The sequence below is a fragment of the Triticum dicoccoides genome, chromosome 2A (genome assembly GCF_002162155.2).
Source record: "Triticum dicoccoides isolate Atlit2015 ecotype Zavitan chromosome 2A, WEW_v2.0, whole genome shotgun sequence".
Classification (NCBI taxonomy): Eukaryota; Viridiplantae; Streptophyta; class Magnoliopsida; order Poales; family Poaceae; genus Triticum; species Triticum dicoccoides.
Genome location: NC_041382.1, coordinates 96,919,162 through 96,945,920, shown reverse-complemented (window position 1 = coordinate 96,945,920; position 26,759 = coordinate 96,919,162). Strand labels below are relative to the sequence as shown.

The window sequence follows — 26,759 nt, the reverse complement described above, 5'->3', positions numbered from 1 at the left end:
GCGGGCGGCCGAATGGTTATGAGGTGACCAACGGAGTGGCGACGCGCGGGGCAGACGAGTGGTGATGAGGCGACCAACCGATGGCGATGCGCGGGGCGGCCGAGTGGTGATGATGTGACCAACCAATGGCGACGCGTGGGGCGTTCATGTGATGTAGACGCGTCCGCAGAGTGACGATGCGCGGGGCGTTCGAGTGATGTAGACGTGACCCGCGGAGTGGGGACGAGCGGGGCGTTCGCGTGACGTAGACGTGTCCCGCAGACTGGCGATGTGCGGAGCGTCCGGGTGACGTAGACGCGTCCCGCAGAGTGACGACGCACGGGAGTTCAGGTGATGTAGACGCGTTCCGCTGAGTGGCGATGCGCTGGGCGTCTGAGTGATGTAGACGTGTCCCGCGGAGTGACGATGCGCTGGGCGTCTGAGTGATGTAGACGTGTCCCGTGGAGTGGCGATGCTCGTGTGGTCGAGTCTGGCAAGTTGATGAAGATGTGCTCAACTGAGCGGCGACGCGCAGTGCGGCCGAGCGGGTAAGCCGATGAAGATGCGCCCAACTGAGCGGCGATGCACGGGGCGGCCGAGCGGGCAAGTTGATGAAGTCGCGCCCAACCGCTTGGCGGCGCGCAGGATGGCCGAGTCAAGCATGCTGTTGAAGATGTACCCAACCGCTCGACGGTGCGCCGTGCGGCCGAGTGGACAAGTTGATGAAGATGTGCTCAACTGAGTGGCGATGCGCAGTGTGGCCGAGCGGGCAAGTTGATGAAGTCGCGCCCAACCTCTTGGCGGCGCGCAAGGTAGCCGAGTCGAGCATGTTGTCAAAGATGTACCCAACCGCTCGACGGTGCGCCGTGCGGCCGAGTGGACAAATTGATGAAGACACGCCCAACATGCACGGGGCGTCCGGTGGAGTGGCGACGCGGGGGCGTTAGAGTGAAGTAGACGCGTCCCGCGGAGTGACGACGCGTCTCCCCTTCTGACTTGTGCTCAGGTACTGAACGAGAAATCCGTTCGAGTGAACTCGGGTCTGTGGCCGAATGAACTTGAGTTTGTGTCCAGGAAGTTGATGATGATGCAAGCAGCTTCGTGACCGCGTGCAGGGCGGCCGAGTGGCAACGCGTGGACGGCTGAGCGCCAGTGATCCTGTTTGGTTCGAGTGAGTTAGCCAATCCGAGTGAAAAGATGAATCGATCGAGTGAACCACAGTTGGGCTGCGATTCGGCCGCCACACCATCAACCGAGTGGAATAAATGGCGAGTTGGACGATCGACGTTGTTCGTCTCAGTAAGCCTGCAAGTTAGTACATCCATGAATATTTTTTGCTGGACTAAAGTGTCCATGCACGGATGCTATTTTGCAAGGATTAAAGACCAACCGTGCATGCAAGTTTCTCCAGGCTCCGTTCGCGGTCAGGCAAGGCTTTTGCTTTCGTCTAGGAGCCAGCGAGGTGGGGGATCCCCGGATCTCATCGAGGTCGCGGGCTATGGTGGATGGAGATCCATTGGCACTGGCCGTTTGGGTCCTCAGATGGGCGATGGATGCAGGGAGACGAATACCCTTCTTCTTACTTGTCAGTTGTCGTGGGAATGATTCCGACAATAAGAAAGGGGTAGGATAAAGGAGCATGATCTATCGAGATGCAAATGGGTGACACGGTGATTTTAGCGAGTTCGGACCTCTCACGGTGGAGATAACAACCCTACGTCTCATGCTCCGGAGAGGCTTTGTTTTATCTGAGTATGTATCCAGAGATTACAATGTATGAGAGAAGGGAACGGATCCCATGCCTGAGCTACGTCCTGAGACTAATGGCGAAAAAAGAGAGAGGTCGAAGAAAAAGCCCCCTAGGCTAGTGGTGAGGGTGGCTTATATAGAGTGCACCACCCCCTCACCTCCTATGTTACAAAGTGGGGGCGTTAATGCCATAAGTCAGCCTAATACTAAGATGATGCTTCGAGTGCCTTGTCGACTGCTGGTCTTCGCATATCCGAGTGAGATCAAATGCTCCGAGTGGATTGAGTTGGTCGAGTGAAGTGCTATGCTCCGAGTGGTTGTTGTCGTCCGAATGACTTGGAGATCATCTGAGTAGATAGTATGTATGTATGAAATTTATTTGGACTCATATGTTGTGTGGACCCCATACTTTATGATATTTCGACCCTTCGTGGGCCTACATGTTATGTGTATCCCCAACATCGGTATGATTTGCTGCTGCTGTTCTTCTCCTTCCTCTGCGTCGATGCTGGTGGGAGATCCTGCTTTGTCAGGGTGGATGGCCCGGCCACGGTGCTGGACCGGTCGGATGACTCGAGTTCTCTTCCTTCCGGAAGGGACACTTTTCTCGGTACTCAAAGCCAAAGATGACGATGGTTGTTGCAGGTGTGTTGGATTGATGTACATGCCCTCTCAGCGCTGGTGTCAAGAAAGGAGGAAGCAGCGTGATGGCAATTGTACCGTGGTCGAAGATGATGACCTGCTTGCACCTGGTTGCTGACCTTCTGTTGCCGGGGTCTTCTCTCAAGATTCAGGAATGATGACATAGGGCTTCGGAGATCTTCTTGTGTTATAGTTGTCTTAGGGTACTCTAGGTGTTCATGGTCCTTTGTGTTTGCATTTCAGTATGCTTGTAAGGGTCAACTACTTTGTACTGTTTCGTGATTTGAATGAAAAAAATTCTAAAAAAAATACTAGTAAATATGGTCAAATAAAAATCAAACCACAACATAAAAATATGTAACTAGTCCTGTTCTTCGTGCACACGGAAATTCAAAAATAGCTCCTTGTCGATGTTAGATTTCCCGTGTTTTTCCTTTGAAAGTGAGATCGAAGGAAAAAAGTATCTATGCTTTCTTTGCCCTTTTCCTTTGAATAAACGTATACATAGTATCAACATAGGAAAAAAGAATATATTCCTACATTTTTCTTCCACTTCTCCCTGGAACTAGGAGGCCCTTGGTATTCTTTCACATCAATAACTAGGACGTACACACCTTAGATAGAAAACCACGGCACACCAGCCGTAGCATGGGGTTATCTAACTTCACACTCGTTTCAGTTTAGTTCACATCAATAATTTATTACATCTTATATAAACTGGAAAATTGTGCTGCAGTGTTTTACACATTCAGAAATCGGCAGCCATTTGGTACAGCATGGTCCGAAACGACCGACGATGCAGCGCTGGCATTGTTCTGCTGCTGCAGTCCTCATCACACCAAACCAGAATTCTGCTATTGATTGCATTTTACCCTTCATAACCAGAGACCACTGGGATCCAGAAAAGGATGTTGGATTTTCATACACCCTTGCTAACATAACACACTGAGCTCTGTTTAATCAAGAGTTCAGCATCAGCACCTGTTGAATACCGGTACTTTGTTTTCTCTTAACCATCTGCGGCTAATTATTATTCTACAACTCTTCATGATACAAGCTCAAGAAAAAAAAGCAGAAACAATTACGCAGATTATCATCGATCAAAAGGTTACTTCAGCCATGAAAGTTGAAGGAACACAACAGCCGATGACATCTGGACTTTAAGGTCCGCAATATCAACATCATGGCCTCCTTCAACCAAGCCCCATCGATCGACCTGGGGTTATGGAACAATAAAGACCATAAGACAGAAGCAAAGAGAAGAAAAGAAAAAAGTCAAGTGAAGAAACAAAATGGTTGCGATATCACACCTGGTGATCTTCTTCAAGCCTGATTAGCTCAATGGATTCATCAACTCCCAACTTTCCTCTAAATATTGCGAGAGGGATTACCAGGGAATGGGCTGCTGCGGCCATAGCATCAATAGATGCCAGCTCATAATCATTTGCATCCTTCAGAACGGTTTCTACAGCCTTAGCTAGCCGCTCATCCTGCTTCCCTCCTAAGAAACTTGTGTACACAACAGGCTTGACCCCAAACTCAGAGTTGACCCAGTCCAGTATTGGGTCAATTTTCTCCTTCTGTTTTTCTGCACATAAAAGTAAGAAAGCATGAGAAATCGGTGCAAATGACACAGAGCATCTGCAACTTAATTGTATGGATCTAAGTAGCCTGAAACCAGTTCACTCATGTTGGAGCACAACAACTGCACCAACTTATGAGAAATTCTTTTGGTACATTACCATAAACTCCTTTGGTAAGTTCATCATCGGCAGGTGAGCGGCAAAATACCAAATCTTGATGGAATTTTTGCATCAAATTGCTAATTATTTTCGTTCGTGTCAGCGGAACTCTCTCCAGTGCAGTACAAGCAAGCTTCATAAGAGGCATCGTAAAAGGCCGGATTCCATCTTGTTCCTATGAAAATAAGGAACTTTCAGTACCAGTACCCATTGATCTAGAAAGTATGGAATTAAATACACGAAACATTTTTTTCCATAAAAGTTATTTCAGATACAATCCCACATTCCTACAGGGTGGTAGATGAGCAGCAGACCAAAAAAAGCAAGTTGTTCAAAATTGTAACAACTCTAGTAGCTTGCACGTTATAAGTTACAGTGGGGAACATTTGAAGCTGCAACTCAGCCATGCAAAAACATAGATTCGCTTAACTAAGTAAAAACTATCAAACCACTAGTTCTCCTTAAATTCAGCTACTGCAGCATATGCGTACTATTTATGATGTGTATAAGAGATGACATACTGAGGGTACATCGGCCATATGGGCCTTGTTCTAATTTTATTCGAGGAGCTGACAGTGGGAATGTTCATTTTCAACCTCTCTGCCTCTAGAGATCAGAAGACACTATAATGTGCTCTATTCTCCAAAGAAGACAATGAACTGCACATTCTGCATAACACAACTAACGTACACCAACATATTATATTGCAAACACTAATATTTATTTCCTTTTTACTTTCTTGCCGAACAACCATACAGGCATTTTAGAACTGCTCATGACACAAAAAAGAGCAAAGTAACAAACATGTGAATACCAAGTTATATTGTTCAATTTCATTGGCCATATTGAGGCTTTATTTCATTTTCAACCTCTATTGCCTCTCTAGAGATCAGAAATGAATACTCAACTCTACAATGTGCTATGAACATGATTGGTTTCCTACCACTTTTTGACACCAAACAAATTATACTCTATATTCCCCACAGTAGGCAATGAACTGCGCATTCTGCATTACTGTACCATTTTTACTTTCTTCCCAAATAACCATACAGGCATCTTACAACTGCTCATGACACAAAAAATAGTGAATTAACAAAAACATGTCAAAACCAACTTATATTTTGCGATTTCATCCGCCATATTGAGTTTTGCTTTAGTTTCATTTTCAACCTCTGTTGCCTCTCTAGAGATCGGAGGTGCAAATTCAACTCTAAGGTGCTCTATTCTCCACAGAAGGCAATGAACTACCCGTTATGCATAAATGCAACAGATCTATGCTGATGGACTGCATTTTGAGTACTGTTTACTTGTTTCCTTCTACTTATAGCCAAACGACCATTTTGATCAGTTAGAACTGCTCATGACACGATAAAGGGGAAGAAATGAGAATATTAAAAGCAATTCAGTCGCGGCACTAAATAGTACGATGAAAACCTAGATTCGGTGCATTTTAAATGTAAAATAGAATGAAATTTCACTAAATCTTCACATAATTCACCATAATACAGAACCCTAGTGATCCCAAACAACAGAACAGGAAGGAGAAGAGAGGAGGAGAGGCAATGGGGTCAAGACCTGGTACTCCCACTCGGCGGCGACGGCCATGGCGAGCGTGCGCGAGTGCAGCTTGAGCGGGCGCTTGGCGGGCGTCTTGAGGGTGCGGTAGTCGAGCATGACCGTCCACCCGTTGCCGTCGTCGGCGCGGCGCACGGTGGCGTCGCGGTAGAAGCGCTTCCCCACCACGGACCCCGTCATGAACGACATGGGCATGGACACCGAGGTCTCGTCCCGCGTCGACGAGGACGAGGGCTTCCTCACGTAGATCGCCTCGCCCCCCGCCTCCTCCCCGCCCGGAGACGCCTCCGCCGCCGTGCCCAGCAGCCGCCGCCCGGCCGCGCATCGCCGCAGGAGGAGCAGGCGGCGGCCCGCGAGTATGGTCGCCATTCCTCTGCCTGGTCGCCGCTTCACCTGGGCCTTCACTCTCCCAATCTGTAGTACCCTACAAAAGTAATTCCAGCCCGTCAACGAACCCGGCCCATTTGTAAACCCAGCAGGCTGCTCTCTGGCCCATGCAGGCCCATCAAGGAGGCCCGGAGAACGTTCCAGACGCGTCTGGCGTCTGACTTAGGCCCCACCGCCCCCACGCGGCCGCGCATGGTGGGTCCGGTTCGTCTCGACGACGCCAAAGAGGCGACCAGCGACTCGGACCGAATTCCCCAGCTGCAGTTCCTGCCTTTCCTTTCCCTTCCCTTCCCACATTGCAAACCCTGCACGCTACGGCGACCGCGCCGCGCGAGATCCAGGACCCCGACCGGCCGCCCCGCCGTCGCGCATGCGCTCGCCGTGACCGGATCTCGCGCCATGGCCATCGCGGAGGCGTCCCCCTTCGCGGACCTGCCCTTCCCCGACGACCTGCCGGAGTTCCCGCACGGCCCCGTCGGGGACGACGACGCCTTCGCCCTGGACGGCTTCGATCTCGACGATCTGGACATCGACTTCGACTTCGACCTCGACCTCGACCTCCTCCCCACCGACGACGTGCAGCTCCCGTCGCCGCCGCCGCCGCTCGCCACGTCCTCCTCCTCGGCCGGGTCGCCGGGCGGGGCAGGGGACTCCTCCTCCGGCTCCGGTGCCGGAGCGGACGGCGGCCTGAAGAACGACGAGTCCTCGGAGACGTCTTCCAGGAGCGCGAGCGCTGGAAGCGACGGCAAGGCTATGAACGGGGAGGGTGAGGACGACAAGCGGCGGGCGCGGCTGGTGCGGAACAGGGAGAGCGCACACCTGTCGCGGCAGAGGAAGAAGCAGTACGTGGAGGAGCTGGAGGGGAAGGTCAAGGCCATGCAGGCCACCATCGCCGACCTCTCCACCAGGATCTCCTGCGTCACGGCTGAGAACGCCGCTCTCAAGCAGCAACTGGCCGGTGCCGGTGGCGCAGGCGTCCCGCCGCCGCTGCCGATGTACCCTGGATTGTACCCTTTGCCGCTGCCATGGATGCACCCGGCTTATGCGATGGGAGCGCACGGCTCCCAAGTGCCGCTCATGCCGATACCTCGGCTGAAAACCAAGCAGCCTGCGTCGGCTGCCGCAGAGCCACCGGCCAAGAAGTCTAGGAAGACCAAGAAGGTTGCTAGTGTTAGCCTCCTTGGATTGCTGTTCCTGATGATGCTCTGTGGGTGTTTGGTTCCTGCGGTAAATCGGATGTATGGAGCAGTTGATTCCCGAGAAGGAATTGTGCTTGGTCCATCACAATCACGTCATGGGAGGGTTCTGGCTGTTGACGGGCCTCGAGATGGTGTCTTGGAAGGTGTTGATTCGAAGTTGCCGCATAATTCAAGTGAGACGCTCCCGGCGTTGTTGTATATTCCTAGGAATGGGAAGCATGTCAAGATCAATGGAAATTTGGTTATCCGGTCTGTTGTTGCGAGTGAGAAAGCCTCTTCGCGCATGTGTCACTCTGATGGGAAGACTTCATGTAACCAAGGACAAGAAGATACTAGTTTGGCAATTCCTGGCCATGTTGCTCAGTTGAATTCTGGAGAAGTCATGGAATCTGCTAAAGCAATAAAAAATAAACTGATGGCTTTACCTCCTGGAGATGGAAGCATATACAGAGACGATGATGAATTACTGCCACAATGGTTTAGTGAAGCAATGTCAGGTAAGGATGCTACAAAAGTTGCATAGTGCTTTAGATTTGAAAAACAAATTACTCATGTGTGTGTGTGCCATGTCGGTTTTATACTTGTTATCATACTGTGACCTTGATACGAATGTAGCAGTCACTAGCTGATGCAACTTCCTAATAGATAATGTTTTTATGTTTGCAAGTAACTTAGCCAACATAAGGGTGGCAATTTTCTGGAAATATTATCTAGTGGATGCCTCTGTTTCGATCAGTAGACAACTTGAAAAGTGGTTACCATTTAGTATGGATAACGAGGCGATCATGGGCTTATATGGTTATGTCACTTGGTCAATGAACGCATTCCAAGAGTTTATGTTTGGTGTATTATTGCCTTGTGCAGTTGCAACAATTGCTAATGCAGCATATTACACAACATGTGCTCGTGCATGGACGCAGTATCAGTATGCATGTTATAACATACTCCCTCTGTAAACTAATATAAGAGCGTTTAGATCACTACTTTAGTATTCTAAACGCTCTTATATTACTTTACGGAGGGAGTACAATATTACTTGTGGACTGATGCAGCATATATAAATTTAGCATGTCCCTAAAACTTCATTGCTCTTGAAATAATTTGACTAACCCAATGTAAAATGCTTAGTTGAACATGATAGAGCATGTAATTGACTGTACCAGTAGCATGTTTTTCCTTAAGTTCCGTCATTTCTGTGTATTTAGTTGTCCAAATTGGGTGGCATACATTTCTAAATTGTTTGCATTGAGATATGTGATGTGCTATCTCACTTGCAATTGTACAGTTACACATGTATTTATAGAAAATTTCTAGAAAATCGAATTGTAGCTTGACATTAGGGATTTATTCTTGTAGGAAAAATAGGTGCCATCTCAGTTGCCTTTGTCCAGTTTAATTCAATTAAACCTGTCATTAACAGCAGTTAGTTACTGCAACTAGTCTGTTCCTTCATTTGCTGATAGTTGTTGCTTCCGATTGGTTGCTTTTAACATACAACATTGATGGTTTGTGGACTATTGTGGTATTATAAATTTGACTCGTCATTGATGAAAGCTCTGACAGAGTCTGACGGAAGAAAACACTGATACTTCCAGCAACCAGTGTATCCGTATCGGATACCGTATCCGATACTGATTCTTTCCCGTTACGTCCCCGATACTTCTCAAGCTCTAGTAGTGCCGGTGGAAGGCTCCCCCGGTGCTCCTGCTCCCCTTCCCCCCACTATCCTATAGAATTCTATCTAATGGAAGACTGTTGATTTCCTCCTCCTCCTCCTCCTCCCTTTGTATCTAACTGAACTTTTATGTTTGGTAAATTGCTGTTATCCTTTGGCTGTTGGTTCTTGCTTTTGTTGGAATCATGGATAAGATGATGGAAGATAATGGATTGCACTGACTAAATATATGCTAAATGGCTTGGTGCTTAATTGATAACATACTTTTTATATTATTTTCAAAAATAGTCAAATGTATCCCCGTATTGACACTTTTCAGAAATGACATATTCATGTATCTGTATTGCCCTGATACTGATACGCGTATTCGTACCGGTGCAATCTATACTCTGGCGAAACCCAGTGTAAAATGATTAGCTGGGCTTGATAGAGCATGTAATTGACTGTACCAATAGCATGTTTTTTGTTAGTTTGCTAATTTCTGCCGGTTTTGTGTATGTAGTTGTGACACCCGAATTGAGTAGCAATGTGATGTGCTATCTCAGTTGCCATTGTACAACTATACATATATTTGTGAAGAACTGAATTGTAGCTTGACATTAGGGATTTGATCCTGTAGGAAGAAGTGTGTGCTATCTCAGTAGCTTTTGAACAGTTGAATTCAATTGTACACTGTTACTGCAAGTAGTTTCCTTCTTCATTTGCTGAAAGTTATTCCTTCCCATTTTTTTTCAGGTCCTATGTTGAGCTCCGGAATGTGCACCGAAGTGTTCCAGTTTGATATATCGCCGACCACCATTGTTCCTGTCTACTCCAGTGGTATGCACAACGCATCACATAACTCCACGGAGAACCTCACCTCCAGTCAGTCCGATAAGGTCAAGAACAGAAGGATTTTACATTCCATGGCCGTTCCCCTAAAAGGTTCAACGTCCAACCACACCGATCACCTCAAAGCGCACCCCAAGAACGAGAGCTTTGCTGGAAACAAACCGGCTTCATCAGTGGTGGTCTCTGTCCTGGCTGACCCGAGAGTGGACGCTGATGGAAGGATCTCTTCGAAGTCATTGTCGCGTATATTTGTTGTAGTCCTTGTTGACAGTGTAAAGTATGTCACTTACTCTTGCGTCCTGCCGTTCAAAACCCATAGCCCTCATCTGTGAGCTGGGTTTTCACCGGAGCAGTGTGTGTTTAGGTTATACTACCGATTAACAGGACTGGAATTTTCCCAAAGGAACTGATGTTCTGTGCATGTTAATAGAGTTGCAGTTAATTAACTCAAATAATCAGTTGACTGTTTATTACTGCCATATATGTGCTTTTATCTGCTTGCCTATCTCTCACACAATTTCATTTTCCAAACTTGGCCAAGGTGATCAAAAATTAATGCCCTAGTCTTCTGTGATCTTGTCGCAATATTGCAAGATACTGATGCGAGTAGGGTATGGTCTTGTAAAGATTCATAGAATTAGACAAACTTTCTCTCTTGAAGAGATGATCATATTGGCCCAACCCTAATATTGCGATTTTGAGCCAAAATGGCACTCAAACAAGAGTCATGACACGCCCATATCATATTGGCCCGCTCGAGCTCGTGAGCCACATATTCGGAGGTTGTGGGTGCTAATTTCAAGCAAGCTTCATTCGTACAATTCTTAGAGCATCTCCATCCGTTCGCCCCCCAGGGCGCATAAAAATCATCCCCTGGAGGCGAGCCGGCGATTCAATCGGCGCTGGGGCGGTTTCGCGCCCAGTCGTCGCTCCCAGGCACCGATATTGGCTCACTTTTCAACCCCATTTCGGCGAATAAAGGGTCCATATGAGCGACAATAGGCCCATATTCGGCGTGGTTCGCCGTTGTTCGGTGTTCAATTATACACATAATTTTTTTATTATATATTTCATCACAGAAATATCAAATACTTCAACAAAATAGTACAACAACAAATAGTTCAATACAAATTATATAGTTCAACAAATAAAAAACTCATATTTCATCACACGTCACGCGCGGCGTCGCCCTTGAGCCTCCATAGATGCTCTATCAGATCTTGCTGCAGTTGATGATGCACCTGTGGGTCTCGGATCTCCTGACGCATACTGAGATAGGCAGTCCAGGTTGCCGGTAGCTGGTGATCAACTTTGGCTAGAGGACCCTGCCTGTAGTATGGTTCAGTGTCAAACACTGGGTCTTCTTGCTCGCTCTCGATGAACATGTTGTGCAAGATGACACAGCAAGTTATAATCTTCCACATTTGATCTTTCGACCAGGTCCGAGCGGGGTACCGGACAACAACAAATCGAGATTGGAGCACACCAAATGCCCGCTCGACATCCTTCCTGCAAGCCTCCCGAACCTTCGCAAACCAGGCATTCTTGCCTCCTGGCACAGGGTTTGAGATCGTCTTCACAAATGTCGACCATCTCGGATAGATGCCATCAGCTAGATAGTACCCCTTGTTGTAGTGCCGCCCATTGATCTCGAAGTTCACCGGAGGAGAATGACCTTCAACAAGCTTGGCAAAGACAGGAGAGCACTGCAGCACGTTGATGTCATTGTGAGTTCCTGGCATACCAAAGAAGGAGTGCCAAATCCAGAGGTCCTGTGTGGCCACCGCCTCAAGTACCACATTGCAACCGCCTTTGGCGCCATTGTACATCCCCTGCCAAGCAAATGGACAATTTTTCCATTTCCAATGCATGCAGTCGATGCTTCCAAGCATCCCAGGAAATCCTCTTGCTGCATTTTGTGCTAGGATCCGAGCAGTGTCTTCCGTATTGGGTGTTCTCAAGTATTGCGGTCCAAACACTGCCACCACTGCCGACAGAACTTGTAGAAACACCCTATGCTGGTGGACTCGGCCATGCGCCCATAGTCGTCGAGTGAACCACCGGGAGCTCCGTATGCAAGCATCCTCATCGATGTCGTGCACTTCTGGATGGAGGTGAATCCAAGGGCGCCGGTGCAATCCATCTTGCACTTGAAGTAGTTGTCGAACTCCCGGATGGAATTCACAATCCTGAGGAAGAGCTTTCGGCTCATCCGATAACGGCGCCGAAATGTTTTCTCGCCGTAAAGTGGAGCATCGGCGAAGTAGTCGGAGTAGAGCATGCAGTAGCCTTTGAGACGATGTCGGTTCTTTGCTTTCACCCGCCCCGGCGCCGAGCCACCTCGTCGCGGCTTTTCATTGCTCGCCAGCAGCTGGGCGAGGGCGACGAGCACCATGAGATGCTCTTCTTCCTGGACGTCAGCCTCGACTTCCTCCTCCAGCAGCGCGGTGAGTGCTTCCTCGTCATCCGAGTCCATCGCCGAGGCAGGCAAATCACCGAACACCTTGCGCCCGGTGGGCGTGTACCTGCCGCTAAACTGCCCCTCCGCGGCCGGAAACGGCGGTCGGAAATGCCCAACTGCTGTTGGAGGGGCTGCCGCGGCGAAGCTCTGCTATTTTTCTGGCGTGGAATGGCTATCTAGTGGGGAAAGGCGGCGGGCGGCGCCGGGATATAGCTACTAGCGGCCGAGGGCGCGGGGGGTGGGAGGCGAGTCGAGGAAGAAAACCTTGACTTTTCCCCTGACGGCGTGGGCCAGCCACGCTTTTCCCTTGCGCTGGAGCCCCCAACTGCCCCCAGTGCGCCGGGTTCGGCCTGTGACCGCCGGGCGGAAAAAAGGACCGAACCGGCGTTTTTCGGCATCCTGGGGGCGTGAATGGGGCGTTTTTTTGGCGCCGACACCGAAAAAGTGGCCTGGGGGTCCTGTTGGGGGCGCGGCTGGAGATGCTCTTAGATGCCGGCATTCTCCCTCTTCTGATGTAACTTGCAATTTAAGAGAGAAATGACATTATAATTGTATCTAAAAGTGAAATATAACATTAAGACAATAAAAATAATAGTAGGAAAACATGATGCAAAATGAATGTATCATTTACTACGTACCGCTTCAGACTTAGCTGGAGGGCATTCCAAAATTATTGCTCACCACTTTATCTCCTCTCCTTTGAATAAGTGGATCCTTGTACGGCATGTTGCCGCTTTACCTCGCCGACACTATAAAATTCTTATCGGCACCCCCACAAACTCAAACTATATCTAGCCGCCACCCATGTTCCCCCCAAATGATGCTGGAATCGAACCCGAATTCACCATGGTGAGAGCATCTCCAGCCGTCCGGCCCCTAAGGGCGTTTTTTGGGCGAAAATAGCGCCTCTTGGGGCGTTGCCAGTGAAAATTTCGGTGTGTGTGTGGGGGGGGGGGAGGGGGAATCGGTTCCCAGCCACGACCACAACGGCATCGGCCCGTGATCAATGGAAGGCTGACCGGCGGCAGCCTTGGCATCGATTCGCGCGGGAGCCGAGGCGAGGCGATGAGGAGGCCCACAGGGTCGGAATCGGGCGTGGGAAGTTTTGGCGCCATTTTTCTTTTCCCCGGCGCCCCCGGTCGGCCCCCACAGCGCTAGGTTCGGCCTGGGTCCGCTGGCGCCAATTTTGGCCCAACCGGCGAATTTGGGCTCCTGGGGGCGTGGCTGGGCGTTTTTTTGGCACCGGCGATAAAAAAGTGCCCTGGGGGGCTCTTGGGGGGCGGGTGGAGATGCTTTGAGGTTGCTCATGATTCACTGGTTCGCCTACTCATTCCAGCAAGTCCCTGTCGTTGTCGTGTCGAACGATTCCTCGAGCTCGGACAACTAAAGCGATGAGGATAAGGAGGAGGAGGAGGGAAAGGGGAGAAACCCCACGGCGGTGCATGGCGGCGGTCGTGGTCCCCTCCAACCATGGGAGGAAGAGGAGCACTTCACCGTTCGTCCACAACATTTCCTCTGGGAGGAGGATTAGCTTGTTGTTAGCTATAATTATATAGTTTAATATATCTATAATTAATGTTGCAGCTAGTTTAATTTTAAGTATCATGATGTTTTATTGTGAAGTGTTATGTATAGTTATTCACTATATGTGATTTAGCAAATTTTCAATTTGAGTTTGAAAATCTGTTTGTCTCCGATATATTTTGTTTTTATGGAATTATAAGAGTCTCGTTGGTTTGATGATAAGATTTGTGGATAAGTTTGTGTATTTTTTTAGAAGTGCATTAACAAACATCAATGTATCAAAACAATGCATATACCATAGGATTAACTTTGAATACAAATAAATGGATTAACTCGATCTGATGGATGAGAAGTGGCAAAATGGAGTGACATTGGTCGTTCAATATCCTTCCATATTTCATTGAATGCTGCCATGTGTACTACATCTAGAAGTATTTATCACATGAAATACTCCACAAACAAAGCGATGTCTTCATGTCAATTGATTATCTGATGGAAAAAAGTATGTGATTATACAATTCAAATGTTTTAAACTATAGTTGAAGAAAGGTTTATGGCCAATACGGCTTTTACAGGTGGTCGATCGGGGATGAGAGAAGCTTTTAGATTCTTATTTGTTTGAGGGAAAAGAATTGATGTAAAAATATTACAAAATTCCATGTACTCATAACATGATATCGAGAACATTCTAAGAGTATGAAATTTTTGATGAAAAAGATTCATACCTATAGTTTTGTAAGATCAAATATAACGACTACAAATCGCAGTAATCACTCCTACAAGTTGGCGTCTTTCTTCAATATTGACCAAGTTTTTGGTGAAATTTTATGATGCAACAATTTATTTTTCTTGGGTTTATTATCCCACATCTCCTTTAATGGTGCATAGTATTGTATACATTCCTACTCATGTGAATGCATACGAAAGCGATGAGTTATTACTTGAAGTTATTGCTCACATGAAACTTAATTATTTGAAATACCGGAAAGAAATCCATATGTTGTATGCATTTGCATTTATCCTGGACCTTAGGGCTAAACTTGATATGTTTGCTAATGCACTCGATGTTCTAGTTGGTTCCCTACATTTAGATTATTCTGCTTATTTCACTGATGTTCGTGATAAGCTTTCTGAAGTTATGTAAGTATGAACAAAAGTATGCCGGATTTCGGATGCAATGACCTCCACCGGTACCAACTGCATGAAAAAAAAGAGGAGCATGGAGCAAGATATTTGGTTCTTTCTCCTCTACCTCGAGCTCTTCCACATGAGCATTAGGTGGCAGGGAGTTTGCGAAGTATCTCAACAACGACAAAGTCAGCTTCGATGAAGATGACGGGGATGACTTCGACATATTGTAGTGGTGTTCTGACCACAAGCTTGCATATTTGGTACTTTCCATATTAGCAAGGGATGTGTTATGAGTACACGTTTCATCAACATCATCGGAGTCTACTTTCAGCCTAGCTGGAAGAATACTTGAGGAGAGAAGAACAAGCCTGACCCAGATATGGTGGAAACATTAATGACCTTGGAAGATGGGGAACTAGCAGAAGGAGAGCCCAACACACCGCAGACAACAAAGAACTGAAGGCACGTTTCGAAGATCTTGCCATCGAAGAAGAAGAATAGTTATAGTTGTAGTCTTTGTAAAAAAACTGAAGGTCATGGGAGGGGGGTGGTGATAACCCACAAGTATAGGGGATCGCAACAGTTTTCGAGGGTAGAGTATTCAACCCAAAGTTATTGATTCAACACAAGGGGAGCCAAAGAATATTCTCAAGTATTAGCAGCTGAGTTATCAATTCAACCACACCTGGAAAACTTAACATCTGCAGCAAAGTAGTATGATAGTAGTGGTAACGGTAGCAAAATTAATAGTTTTGGTTTTATAATGATTGTAACAGTAGCAACGGAAAAGTAAATAAACGAAGATCAATATATGAAAAGCTCGTAGGTAATGGATCAGTGATGGACAATTATGTCGGATGCGATTCCTCATGCAATAGTTATAACATAGGGTGACACAAAACTAGCTCCATTTCATCAATGTAATGTAGGCATGTATTCCGAATATAGTCATTCATGCTTATGGAAAAGAACTTGCATGACATCTTTGTCCTACCCTCCCGTGGCAGTGGGGTCCTATTAGAAACTAAGGGATATTAAGGCCTCCTCTTCATAGAGTACCGGACAAAAGCATTAACACTTAGTGAATACATGAACTCCTCAAACTATGGTCATCACCGGTAAGTATCCCGATTATTGTCACTTCGGGGTTAACGGATCATAACACATAATAGGTGACTATAGACTTGCAAGATAGGATCAAGAACTCACATATATTCATGAAAACATAATAGGTTCAGATCTGAAATCATGGCACTCGGGCCCTAGTGACAAGCATTAAGCATAGCAAAGTCATAGCAACATCAATCTCAGAACATAATGGATACTAGGGATCGAACCCTAACAAAACTAACTCGAATACATGATAAATCTCATCCAACCCATCACCATCCAGCAAGCCTACGATGGAATTACTCACGCACGACGGTGAGCATCATGGAATTGGTGATGGAGGAAGGTTGATGATGATGATGGCGATAGATTCCCCTCTCCGAAGCCCCGAACGGACTCCAGATCAGCCCTCCTGAGAGAGATTAGGGCTTGGCGGCGGCTCCGTATCATAAAACACGATGAATCCTTCTCTCTGATTTTTTTCTCCCCGAAAGTGAATATATAGAGTTGGAGTTGAGGTCAGTGGAGCACCAGGGGGGCCATGAGGCAGGGGGCGCGCCCAGGGGGTAGGCGCGCCCCCACCCTCGTGGACAGGGTGTGGGCCTCCTGGCCTTGATTCTTTCGCTAGTATTTTTTTATATATTCCAAAAATATTCTCCGTTGATTTTCAGGTCATTCCGAGAACTTTTATTTCTGCACAAAAATAACACCATGGCAATTCTGCTGAAAACAGCATCAGTCCGGGTTAGTTCCATTCAAATCATGCAAGTTAGAGTCCCAAACAAGGGCAAAAAGTGTTTGGAAAAGTAGATACGTTGGAGACGTATCAACTCCCCCAAGCTTAAACCTTTGCTTGTCCTCAAGCAATTCAGTTGATAAACTGAAAGTGATAAAGAAAAACTTTTACAAACTCTGTTTACTCATATTGTCGTAAATATGTCAAGCCAGCATTCAAGTTTTTAGCAAAGATTATGAACTAACTATATTCACAATAACATTTAGGTCTCATGTTTACTCATATCAATGGCATAATCAACTAGCGAGCAATAATAGTAAATCTCAGATGACAACACTTTCTCAAAACAATCATAATATGATATAACAAGATGATATCTCGCTAGCCCTTTCTGAGACCGCAAAACATAAATGCAGAGCACCCCTGAAGATCAAGGGCTGACTGGAAATTGTAATTCATGGCAAAAGAGATCCAGTCACAGTCATACTCAATATAAACTAATAATAATACATGCAAATGACAATAGTGCTCTCCAACTGGTGCTTTTTAATAAGAGGATGATGACTCAACATAAAAGTAAATAGATATGCCCTTCGCAGAGGGAAGCAGGGATTTGTAGAGGTGCTAGAGCTCGATTTTGAAATAGAGATGAATAATATTTTGAGCGGTATACTTTCATTGTCAACATAACAACCGAGAGATCTCGATATCTTCCATGCTACACACATTATAGGCGGTTCCCAAGTAGAATGGTAAAGTTTATACTCCCACCACCAACAAACATCAATCCATGGCTTGTCCGAAACAATAGGTGCCTCCAACTAACAACAATTCTGGGTGAGTTTTGTTTGCAACTATTTTGATTTGATTTGAGCATGGGACTGGGCATCCCGGTTACCAGCCATTTTCTCGTGAGTGAGGAGCGGAGTCCACTCCTCTTGAGAATAACCCGCCTAGCATGGAAGATATAGACAACCCTAGTTGATACATGAGCTATTCGAGCATACAAAACAGAATTTCATTTGAAGTTTTAGAGTTTGGCACATTCAAATTTACTTGGAACGGCAGGTAGATACCGCATATAGGAAGGTATGGTGGACTAATATGGAATAACTTTGGGGTTTATGGAATTGGATGCACAAGCAGTATTCCTGCTTAGTACAAGTGAAGGCTAGAAAGAGACTGGGAAGCGACCAGCTAGAGAGCGACAACAGTCATGAACATGCATTAAAAGTAATCAACACTGAATGCAATCATGAGTAGGATATAATTCACTATGAACATAAATATCGTGGAGGCTATGTTGATTTGTTTCAACTACATGCGTGAACATGTGCCAAGTCAAGCCACTTGAATCGTTCAAAGGAGGATACCACCCTATCATACCACATCACAACAATTTTAATAGCATGTTGGCACGCAAGGTAAACCATTATAAACTCCTAGCTACTTAAGCATGGCATGAGCAACTATAATTCTAATTGTCATTGCAAACATGTTTCATTCATAATAGGACGAATCAGGAACGATGAACTAATCATATTTACAAAAACAAGAGAGGTCGAGTTCATACCAGCTTCTCTCATCTCAATCAGTCCATCATATATCGTCATTATTGCCTTTCACTTGCACAACTGAATAGTGTAGATAATAATAATAGTGCACATGCATTGGACTAAGCTGGAATCTACAAGCATTCAATTCAAGGAAGAAGACAAGGTAATATGGGCTCTTTGTTAGATCAACCACAATGCATATGAGAGCCACTCAACATTTTCATTATGGTCTTCTCCTCTCGATCCCCAAAGAAAAGAAATAAAACTATTTACACGGGAAAGCTCCCAACAAACAAAAAAAGAACGAGAAATCTTTTTGGGTTTTCTTTTAATTATTACTACTACAAGCATGGAAAGTAAACTAGCTAAAGGCTACAACTAAATTATTTTTTATTAATGTTTTTCAAACACACAAGAAGAAAGCTTAAAACAGAAAATAAACTAGCATGGATGATACAATGAAAAAGTATGAGCACCGACAACTGGCACAGTAATAGTCTCAAAGTATTTTTTTTTATCAAATATCAATGTGTAGTTAAGCATCTTCTTCTTATTCTTAATAATAAAATCATGTGCTACCATAATCTTATAATATAGAAAAATAGGAGGCAACAACTTTTCCTCTTTCTCAAAATGCCTAATTGGTATATTAAAATGTGCAGCAAGTCGCGAGGCAAAGATGCCTCCAAAGACGGGGCCCTTTGTAAGGTTCAGATTTAACCGTTTAGCAACAATAGCGCCTAAACTAAAAGTGGTATGACGAAACAAGGCATGGCGCAAAATAACAATATTAGGGGCACTAAGATTTCCGCTGTTCCCACGACCAATTAAGCATCTACTAGCAAATATTGCAAAGTAACGTAGAACAGGAAAATGTATGCTAGTGATTCTTGCATCGGAAACTTTCCTTGTTTCCCCTACAGCAATCATATCAATAAATCCCTCCACATCATTACGATGTGGTTCCTCTATGCTGCCCTCAAAGGGCAACTTGCAAACCGCACAAAAGTCATAAAGTGACATCTCCTTATGCTCATTATATAAATAAAATTCCATCGAAGGTGGCGATCTCCTAACATGGAAATGAAAATTTTGCACAAAAATATTGGTGAGTAGGAGATACTGTTCACGCTGGTCAGGGAGGAAGTCGGTGAGGCCTGCATTCTCAGTCAAATAATAAAAATCTTCATAAATCCCGGCTTCTCTCAAGAACTCATCACAAGGCCATTCGCACGACCGAACCTCCGCAGTACGAGGGAGATTTTATTTGGGCTTCTTATTCTCTTCAGTTTGCTTATCCTTCGAGCTTCGGCTCGAAGAGCCCCTCAAAAATCTCTTCATAATTTTCTGAAAATTTCTGAAAATTTTAGTAACTCAAAATAAAAGTGAATTAAACTCAACAAGATTGATAGCAACTACTCCTACAAGTGCCTAGAGGCCATATCATGCATTAAAACTACTCGGGACCATATAAATTTGACATGCAAGCTCAAGAACGGTGTTACCTAAGCAGCAATAAATAAAGCACTAGAACAAAAACTAATTGGACCATTGGAGGAGTCACATACCGAAGAACAATCCCCCAAAGCAGTTTTGTGAATGGAGCTTTGAGCTAGGAGATCGAAAATGGCAGCAAGATGAGCTAGAACTCGGGTTTGAGCTGGTGGATGATTTTTTTGGAGGAAGACAAAGTGTGTGGGTGCCAGAATAAGTGGAGGGGGGCACGTGGGGTCCACGAGGCAGGGGGCGCGCCCGAGGGGTAGGGCGCGCCCTCTACCCTCGTGGGCACATGGTGAGGCCCCCTGGTGTGTCCTCAGTGCCAATAATTCTTAAATATTTCAGAAAAAACATATTAAATTTTCGAGGCATTTGGAGAACTTTTATTTTCGGGGTATCTTTTATTGCATGGATAATTCAGAAACCAGACAGAAAATACTATTTTTGCTTTATTAAATCTAAATAACAGAAAGTAAAAAGAGGGTACAGAAATTTGTGCTTTCTAACTTCATCCATCTCATGCTCATCAAAAGGAATCCACTAACAAGGTTGATCGAGTCTTGTTAACAAACTCATTCTGAATCGCATGAAACCGGAGAATTTTCGAATAACAGTAGGTTACCTCAACGGGGATATGCACATCCCCAATGATAAGAATATCATATTTCTTCTTGACAATAGGAAGAGGAAATTCAAAACTTCCAATAGTAATCATTGGAATTTTTCCAATAGAATTGATACTGTGGACTTGAGGTTGTTTCCTCGGGAAGTGTACCGTATGCTCATTACCACTAACATGAAAAGTGACATTGCCTTTGTTGCAATCAATAACAGCCCCTGCAGTATTCAAAAAGGGTCTACCAAGAATAATAGACATACTATCGTCCTCGAGAATATCAAGAATAACAAAGTCCGTTAAAATAGTAACGTTTGCAACCACAACAGGCACATCCTCACAAATACCGATGGGTATAGCAGTTGATTTATCAGCCATTTGCAAAGATATTTCAGTAGGTGTCAACTTATTCAAATCAAGTCTACATTACAAAGAGAGAGGCATAACACTAACACCGGCTCCAAGATCACATAAAACAGTTTTAACATGGTTTCTTTTAATGGAGCATGGTATAGTTGGTACTCCTGGATCTCCAAGTTTCTTTGGCATTCCACCTTTAAAAGTGTAATTAGCAAGCATGGTGGAAATTTCTGCTTCCGGTATCTTTCTTTTATTTGTAACAATATCCTTCATGTACTTAGCATAAGGATTCATTTTAAGCATATCAGTCAAACGCATACGCAAAAAGATAGGTCTAATCATTTCAGCAAAGCGCTCAAAATCCTCATCATCCTTTTTCTTGGATGGTTTAGGAGGAAAAGGCATGGGTTTCTGAACCCATGGTTCTCTTTCTTTATCGTGCTTCCTAGCAACGAGTCTCTTATCATAACGTTGATTCTTTGATTGTGGGTTATCAAGATCAACAGCAGGTTCAATTTCTACATCATTGTTATTGCTAGGTTGAGCACCAACATGAACATCATTATTAACATTATCACTAGGTTCATGTTCATTGCCAGATTGTGTTTGAGCATCGGAAATAGAAATATCATTGGGATTCTTAGGTGTGTCTACAATAGGTTCACTAGAAGCATGCAAAGTCCTCTCATTTTTCTTTTTCTTCTTCTTAGAAGAATTAGGTGCATCAAAATTAGTTTTGTGAGAATCTTGCTCAATTCTCTTAGGTTGGCCCTTAGGATACAAAGGTTCCTGAGTCATTTTACCCCCTCTATTCATAACTCTAACAACATTATCATTTTTCTTATTATTTAATTCATTGAGCAAATCATTCTGAGCCTTAAGTACTTGTTCTACTTGAGTGGTAACCATAGAAGCATGTTTACTAATGAGTTTAAGTTCACCTTTAACTCTAGACATATAATCACTCAAGTGTTCAATCATATAAGCATTGCATTTCAATTGTCTACCAACATAAGCATTGGAGATTTCTTGTTTAACAACAAAATTATCAAACTCATCTAAGCATTGGCTAGCAGACTTATTACAAGGCATATCACCTTCATCAAATCTACAGAGAGAATTTACCTTTACTACCTGTAACACCCATGATGCGGCTATATCTCCCACGTGTCGGAGCACGACTTAGAGGCATAGCCGCATAGTAGGCATGTCGCAAGAGGGGTAATATTTACACATCCCATGTACTGAATATGTTGGGGATATAACTATCAGTTAAGACCCGCCCAGGAGGGGCCGGGTCAGCCTCAATGGCGGGTTACAAAGGAAGCCCAGTAAATATTCAGGGCGATAGTTTATTAAACCTTATAGAAGGCCTAAAGGCCTAGAGGCGGCTTAAGGTCCAATATTGTAAACCGCCATATGTAAGGAAAGACTTGTAAAAGAAGGCACGTAAAAGAAGTCACCGAGCCGGACACAAGTTATGAGCTGGCCGGGACTCTGTAGGCCACTAGGCGTCAACCCGTGTATATAAGGGGATGACCCGGTGGCGGCTTAGGGTAAGAAACAAGAGGTCAATAACCAAGCCGGCGAACTAGCCTCTTGGTAATCGAAACCCCAGCAATATCAACACAACTAGACGTAGGCTTTTACCTTCATCATAAGGGGCCCAACTAGTATAAAACCTCTCGTGTCCTTTGTCCCGATTAACCCCTTTAAGCTTCCTAGTTGCGATGGCCCTACAACTAAGTCCTTTCACTAGGAAATCTGCCGTGACAATTCCACGACAGTTGGCTCCCACCGTGGGGCTAGCGCACGGTGTATTTGAGTTCTTGAAGGGCAACTTCGAAGGGTTCAAGGGATACGCTGTGGGCCGGATGACCAAGAGTCGTCGCGCAAGCTCTACATCAACGACGAAGGCTGGGGCCCCGAGGCCGGCTCAATCGAGTATGGGTACCGGGTCCCCTTCTGCAGAATTCATGTCTTCATCGGCCGGATCGGCGAGTTAGGCCCTGAGCCGGACGTCCACACCAACCTCTTCGAAACGGCTCAGCGCGCGAGGATCACCCGTGTTCAATCTGTCGTGAAGCATGCTTTCGTAGGCTGCATCCACAACGATGAATACTCTGAAGGATCGGTGGAAGGCGCTGAGACGGCCATCTGTTCTGACGCTACATCATCAACAGGTGAGACGGACTCTTTGTATCAGCTGCAGGATGGCATGCTCAGGGGCTGTTCCGATGGCAGCAGTATTCCGGACCCCCTTGAGCCGCCGAACTGGGCTGGAGTTTTCATGGCAGGAACACAGCCTAGACAGAACTCCACAACAGCAGCAGCAACAGCCACCGGGTCGGCCGCAGCCGTGTCAGGAGACCCCGCACGCCCCCGGCTCATATTCTGATGGACCTCATGGATAAACTGACGACCCTGTTGACTACTGTGGTAGAACCGGCGAATCAAGCTCAGCATGACGCAGAGGTGGCACATGTACGTGTCGGAGTAATGGGCCACGGGTAGGCCAACCCGAGTCCCATAACCTTTCAAGACATCAGGGCAGGATGCACCTCTCAAGACCCCAGGGCGAAGAGCTGTCTCCTGAGGAGTCGACGGCAGGGCGGCCGACTGCCCGCTCACGGCCGAGTTCCAGGAACGACTTCCAGAGAAGCCGGCTTTGGGGAGTCGGTCGGCGACTCCAGCAAACCCATGACCTCATCAAAGGGGACGGGGTAGAGGCGTGGCTACAGTGAAGCCCACTCCCGCCCCTTACCAAGGGCAGGCATGGCCACAACACACCGTACCCGGGAAGATCTCCGTGCGGCGTGGCACTGTTGCCCGGTCGGCCCTGACATCAGCACCACAGTACCAAGTCCTGCGCCCATGACGGCTTGTCTGTACGGCCTGGAGGCAGCGGAGCCCACCAGTCAGCGAGACCTCGGGAGACGGCGGGAGAACCGCCAGTCGGACCCGTCGGGAGTCGGCCCGGGGGAGTCGGCCGAGCCCTCCCCCGGGGCCCACGCGCCATTAATCAAGATGAGATGGGGAGTGGCCACAGTGATCGCCCGCCAGGCGGCAGGGCTGTTGCCACGACCCCATGACCAAGCCTGCGTCATCAGAAGCACGACTACAGTGATCAGCGGCCGGCAAGACCCGCCCGCGGCGGACGCGGCCTGTCGGCTCCGTACCAGACCAGTCAGCGGGGCCCAGCAGTCGGCGGGCCCCAGCAGTCGGCAGAGAAGTCGGAGGTCGGAGGCACTGACGGCTGGACCCGCACCCAGTCGAATTACCATTGTACCCCTAGGGGGTAGGCCTATATAAACCCCCCCAGGGCACCCATGCAAGGGGTTGGATCCCAGTAGTTCTAGACCATACCAGATAGAAGGAGAGAGCTAGCCTTGCCCTCTTCTACCACCAGAAACAGCTCAAGGAGCAACCGTGTAAACACTTGGCCATAGTGATCATGCGGAGACCCCACAGAGCAGCAGTAGGGGTATTATCTCCCTGGAGAGCCCCGAAGCTGGGTAAGATTCGCCGGCGTGCATGTCTTCACCTTATCCCGTTTCCAGGCACCGGCGACGTTCTACTCGCCCCCACCATGATAAGCCATCCGTTGGCATATGTCGCACCAAACCCCCGACATTTGGCGCCCACCGTGGGGCCTGGTGCACCGCCGTCCGGAGATCTGTTCTGGACGGGAACCCTTTTCCTCCCTGGCGAGCGCAGCCAGCCAGGGACGCCAGGCGAAGTCTGCATCGACGCGCTACGTGGCGTTGAGATCGCCTGCGCAGCCAGCTCCTTGGCCGAACTTGTCGGCGAGGTCCGCCTCTCCGACGAACCTGCGTCCGACACAGGCGCGGGCGGCCCCAAAAACCTCCTCATGGGCCTCCTCGATCAACTCCACGTTTTCGGCGAGCCTGCCGTAGACTTGGAGTCCGTAGGCTCCACCGACCCGATGTTGGTCGACTCCGACACCGCATCGATCGACGCGTTCCCCACCAATGTGGTGGTCTACGACGAGCCTCTCCCCCACGCAGAGAGCGACGGAAGCACCGTCACTGAGGTGCTAGTCATCAGTCATGACGAGTTCCCTGGCGGAGGAGCGCCCGACTCACTCGGCACAGCGCTGCAAGACCTGACTGCGCCCATGCCGGAAGATGCTGATGCGGAAATGTTAGAAGTGCGCCGCCTTCAGCTCGTTGAAGGCGCGAAGAAGCTGGCCAGCATGAGACGCTTGTCAGAAGCTTACCAGCGGGAGATGGATCGCGCCGTTGGCGGCTCGCCGGCCCCGGCAGGGCCCAGCCGCCTTGGCACGGTCCAGCAGCGCGGCGTAGCCATCGCCAGCCTGTTTGGGGCTAGCCGCCCCGTGTACGCTACACCGGCGGAGAACATCCGAGCCGCCCAGACAGCGGCGGATGAGCTGGACAATTTCGAGGGCGAAGAACGCTGCATCATGATGGAGCGAGTCCAGCGGCTCCTCGACACAGCCGCCGCGCAGAACGAGGCCGGCTGCCACACGGAGGCGCCGCAGCGGCCAAACGACGACCCGCACCGAGATCAAGGCACGACGTCTCGGACGCCGACTGGTGGCGCCCGAGGAAGAAAAGACAAGGAGCCGGCTGTCAGCCACAGTCGGACTCGCATTACCATAGAGCGCGACCGAGATGGCCGCCCGAGAGCGGTGGAACGATGGGACGACTGTCCGCCTCCCCCTCCCCGCAAGGAGAGGCGAGTCTCCCAGCCGCCTGTTGACCATCCGACTCTCGGTGACCACCTTGGCCGCCGAGAGGGATTTGGAGAGAATGATGCCCGCCATCGGATCGACCGACTTCACCGGTCCCTGGCGCTGGAAGAAGAAGACGAGCTGGGTCCACCTTGTTTCGGGCCCCGCATTCGGGACGAGCCCTTTCCCAGAGGGTTCACGCTCTCAAGAGACACGCCCAAGTATACCGGCTCCGTGAAGCCGGAAGACTGGCTAGTCGACTACTCCACGGTTGTCAGCATAGAAAACGGCAACAAGCGTGTCACCGTAAAGTACGTTCCACTCATGCTCCAGGGCACGGCCCGGACATGGCTGAATAGCCTAAAGCCCCGCAGCATCAACAATTGGGTCAACTTCACTGAAGCGTTCGTCCGCAACTTCACCAGCACGTACAAGCGTCCTCCCAAGCGTCGTCAGCTCTCCTTGTGCGTGCAAGGTCCTGACGAGTCGACTCGCGACTACCTCACGCGTTGGGCTGAGCTCCGGAACTCCTGCGAGGGCGTGCACAAGGTGCAGGCCATCGAGTACTTCACAGCCGGGTGCCGAGAAGGCACCCTCCTCAAGCACAAGCTCCTCTGCGACGAGCCAGAAACCCTCGACGAGCTGCTGATCATAGCGGACAAGTACGCCACGGCCGACTCCTCCATGAAGGCGGAAATTCAAATCAGCACGACTGGCAAAGTAGCTCCTCAGGCTCCAAGAACTCCGGCGGCAGACGCCGGCCGGCGGCAACTACAGGGCGACAACAAGCGCAAGGCCCCGCAGCCGGCTTTCGGCACCCGGCAAGTCGTGACCGTTGAAGCCCAGCAGCCAGAAGAGCAGCCTCCGCCCAAGCGACAGAAAGGCGACAAGCCGAACTGGTTGCCGGCCTTCTCCTATGAGCAGACCTCGGATGGACCTTGCAAGTTCCACAGCGGCACGAAGCCGTCGAATCACACCACCCGTAAGTGCCAGTGGCTCATCTGGATCGCCAAGGGAGACGGCCTCCTGCCACCCCCGCCTGCTGGGCAGCCGCCTCCGCCTCCGCCCCAGCAGCCGGCAGTCAGGCCAGTCGGCGCAGTACAAGACGAATACCCTGAAGAGCATGGAGCCTATGTGGTGTTCACCAGTGTGGCTGATGATCGACGCAGCAGGCGGCTGCAGCGACAGGAGGTGAATGTAGTAGCCTCAGAGACGCCAGAGTTCATGCACTGGTCTGAGAAGCCCATTAGCTGGAGCAGGGCTGACCACCCAGAA

At 47.9% G+C, this 26,759-nt stretch overlaps 2 protein-coding genes across 2 annotated transcripts; one reads left to right on the top strand and one right to left on the bottom strand.

The window, feature by feature from the left end:
• Positions 1-3,049: 3,049 nt before the first annotated feature.
• On the bottom strand, positions 3,050-6,072 carry LOC119353582 (ATP synthase mitochondrial F1 complex assembly factor 2-like). Its single transcript, XM_037620203.1, has 4 exons — positions 5,688-6,072; positions 4,113-4,287; positions 3,681-3,958; positions 3,050-3,586 (listed from the first exon to the last, which is right to left on the bottom strand). Exons 1-4 carry the CDS (start codon positions 6,054-6,056, stop codon positions 3,479-3,481), a joined length of 930 nt encoding a protein of 309 aa, XP_037476100.1. The 5' UTR covers positions 6,057-6,072; the 3' UTR covers positions 3,050-3,478.
• Positions 6,073-6,320: 248 nt separating this feature from the next.
• On the top strand, positions 6,321-10,252 carry LOC119353581 (bZIP transcription factor 60-like). Its single transcript, XM_037620201.1, has 2 exons — positions 6,321-7,770; positions 9,684-10,252. The coding sequence occupies exons 1-2, from the start codon at positions 6,474-6,476 to the stop codon at positions 10,109-10,111; spliced, it is 1,725 nt and encodes a 574-aa protein (XP_037476098.1). The 5' UTR covers positions 6,321-6,473; the 3' UTR covers positions 10,112-10,252.
• Positions 10,253-26,759: the final 16,507 nt, after the last annotated feature.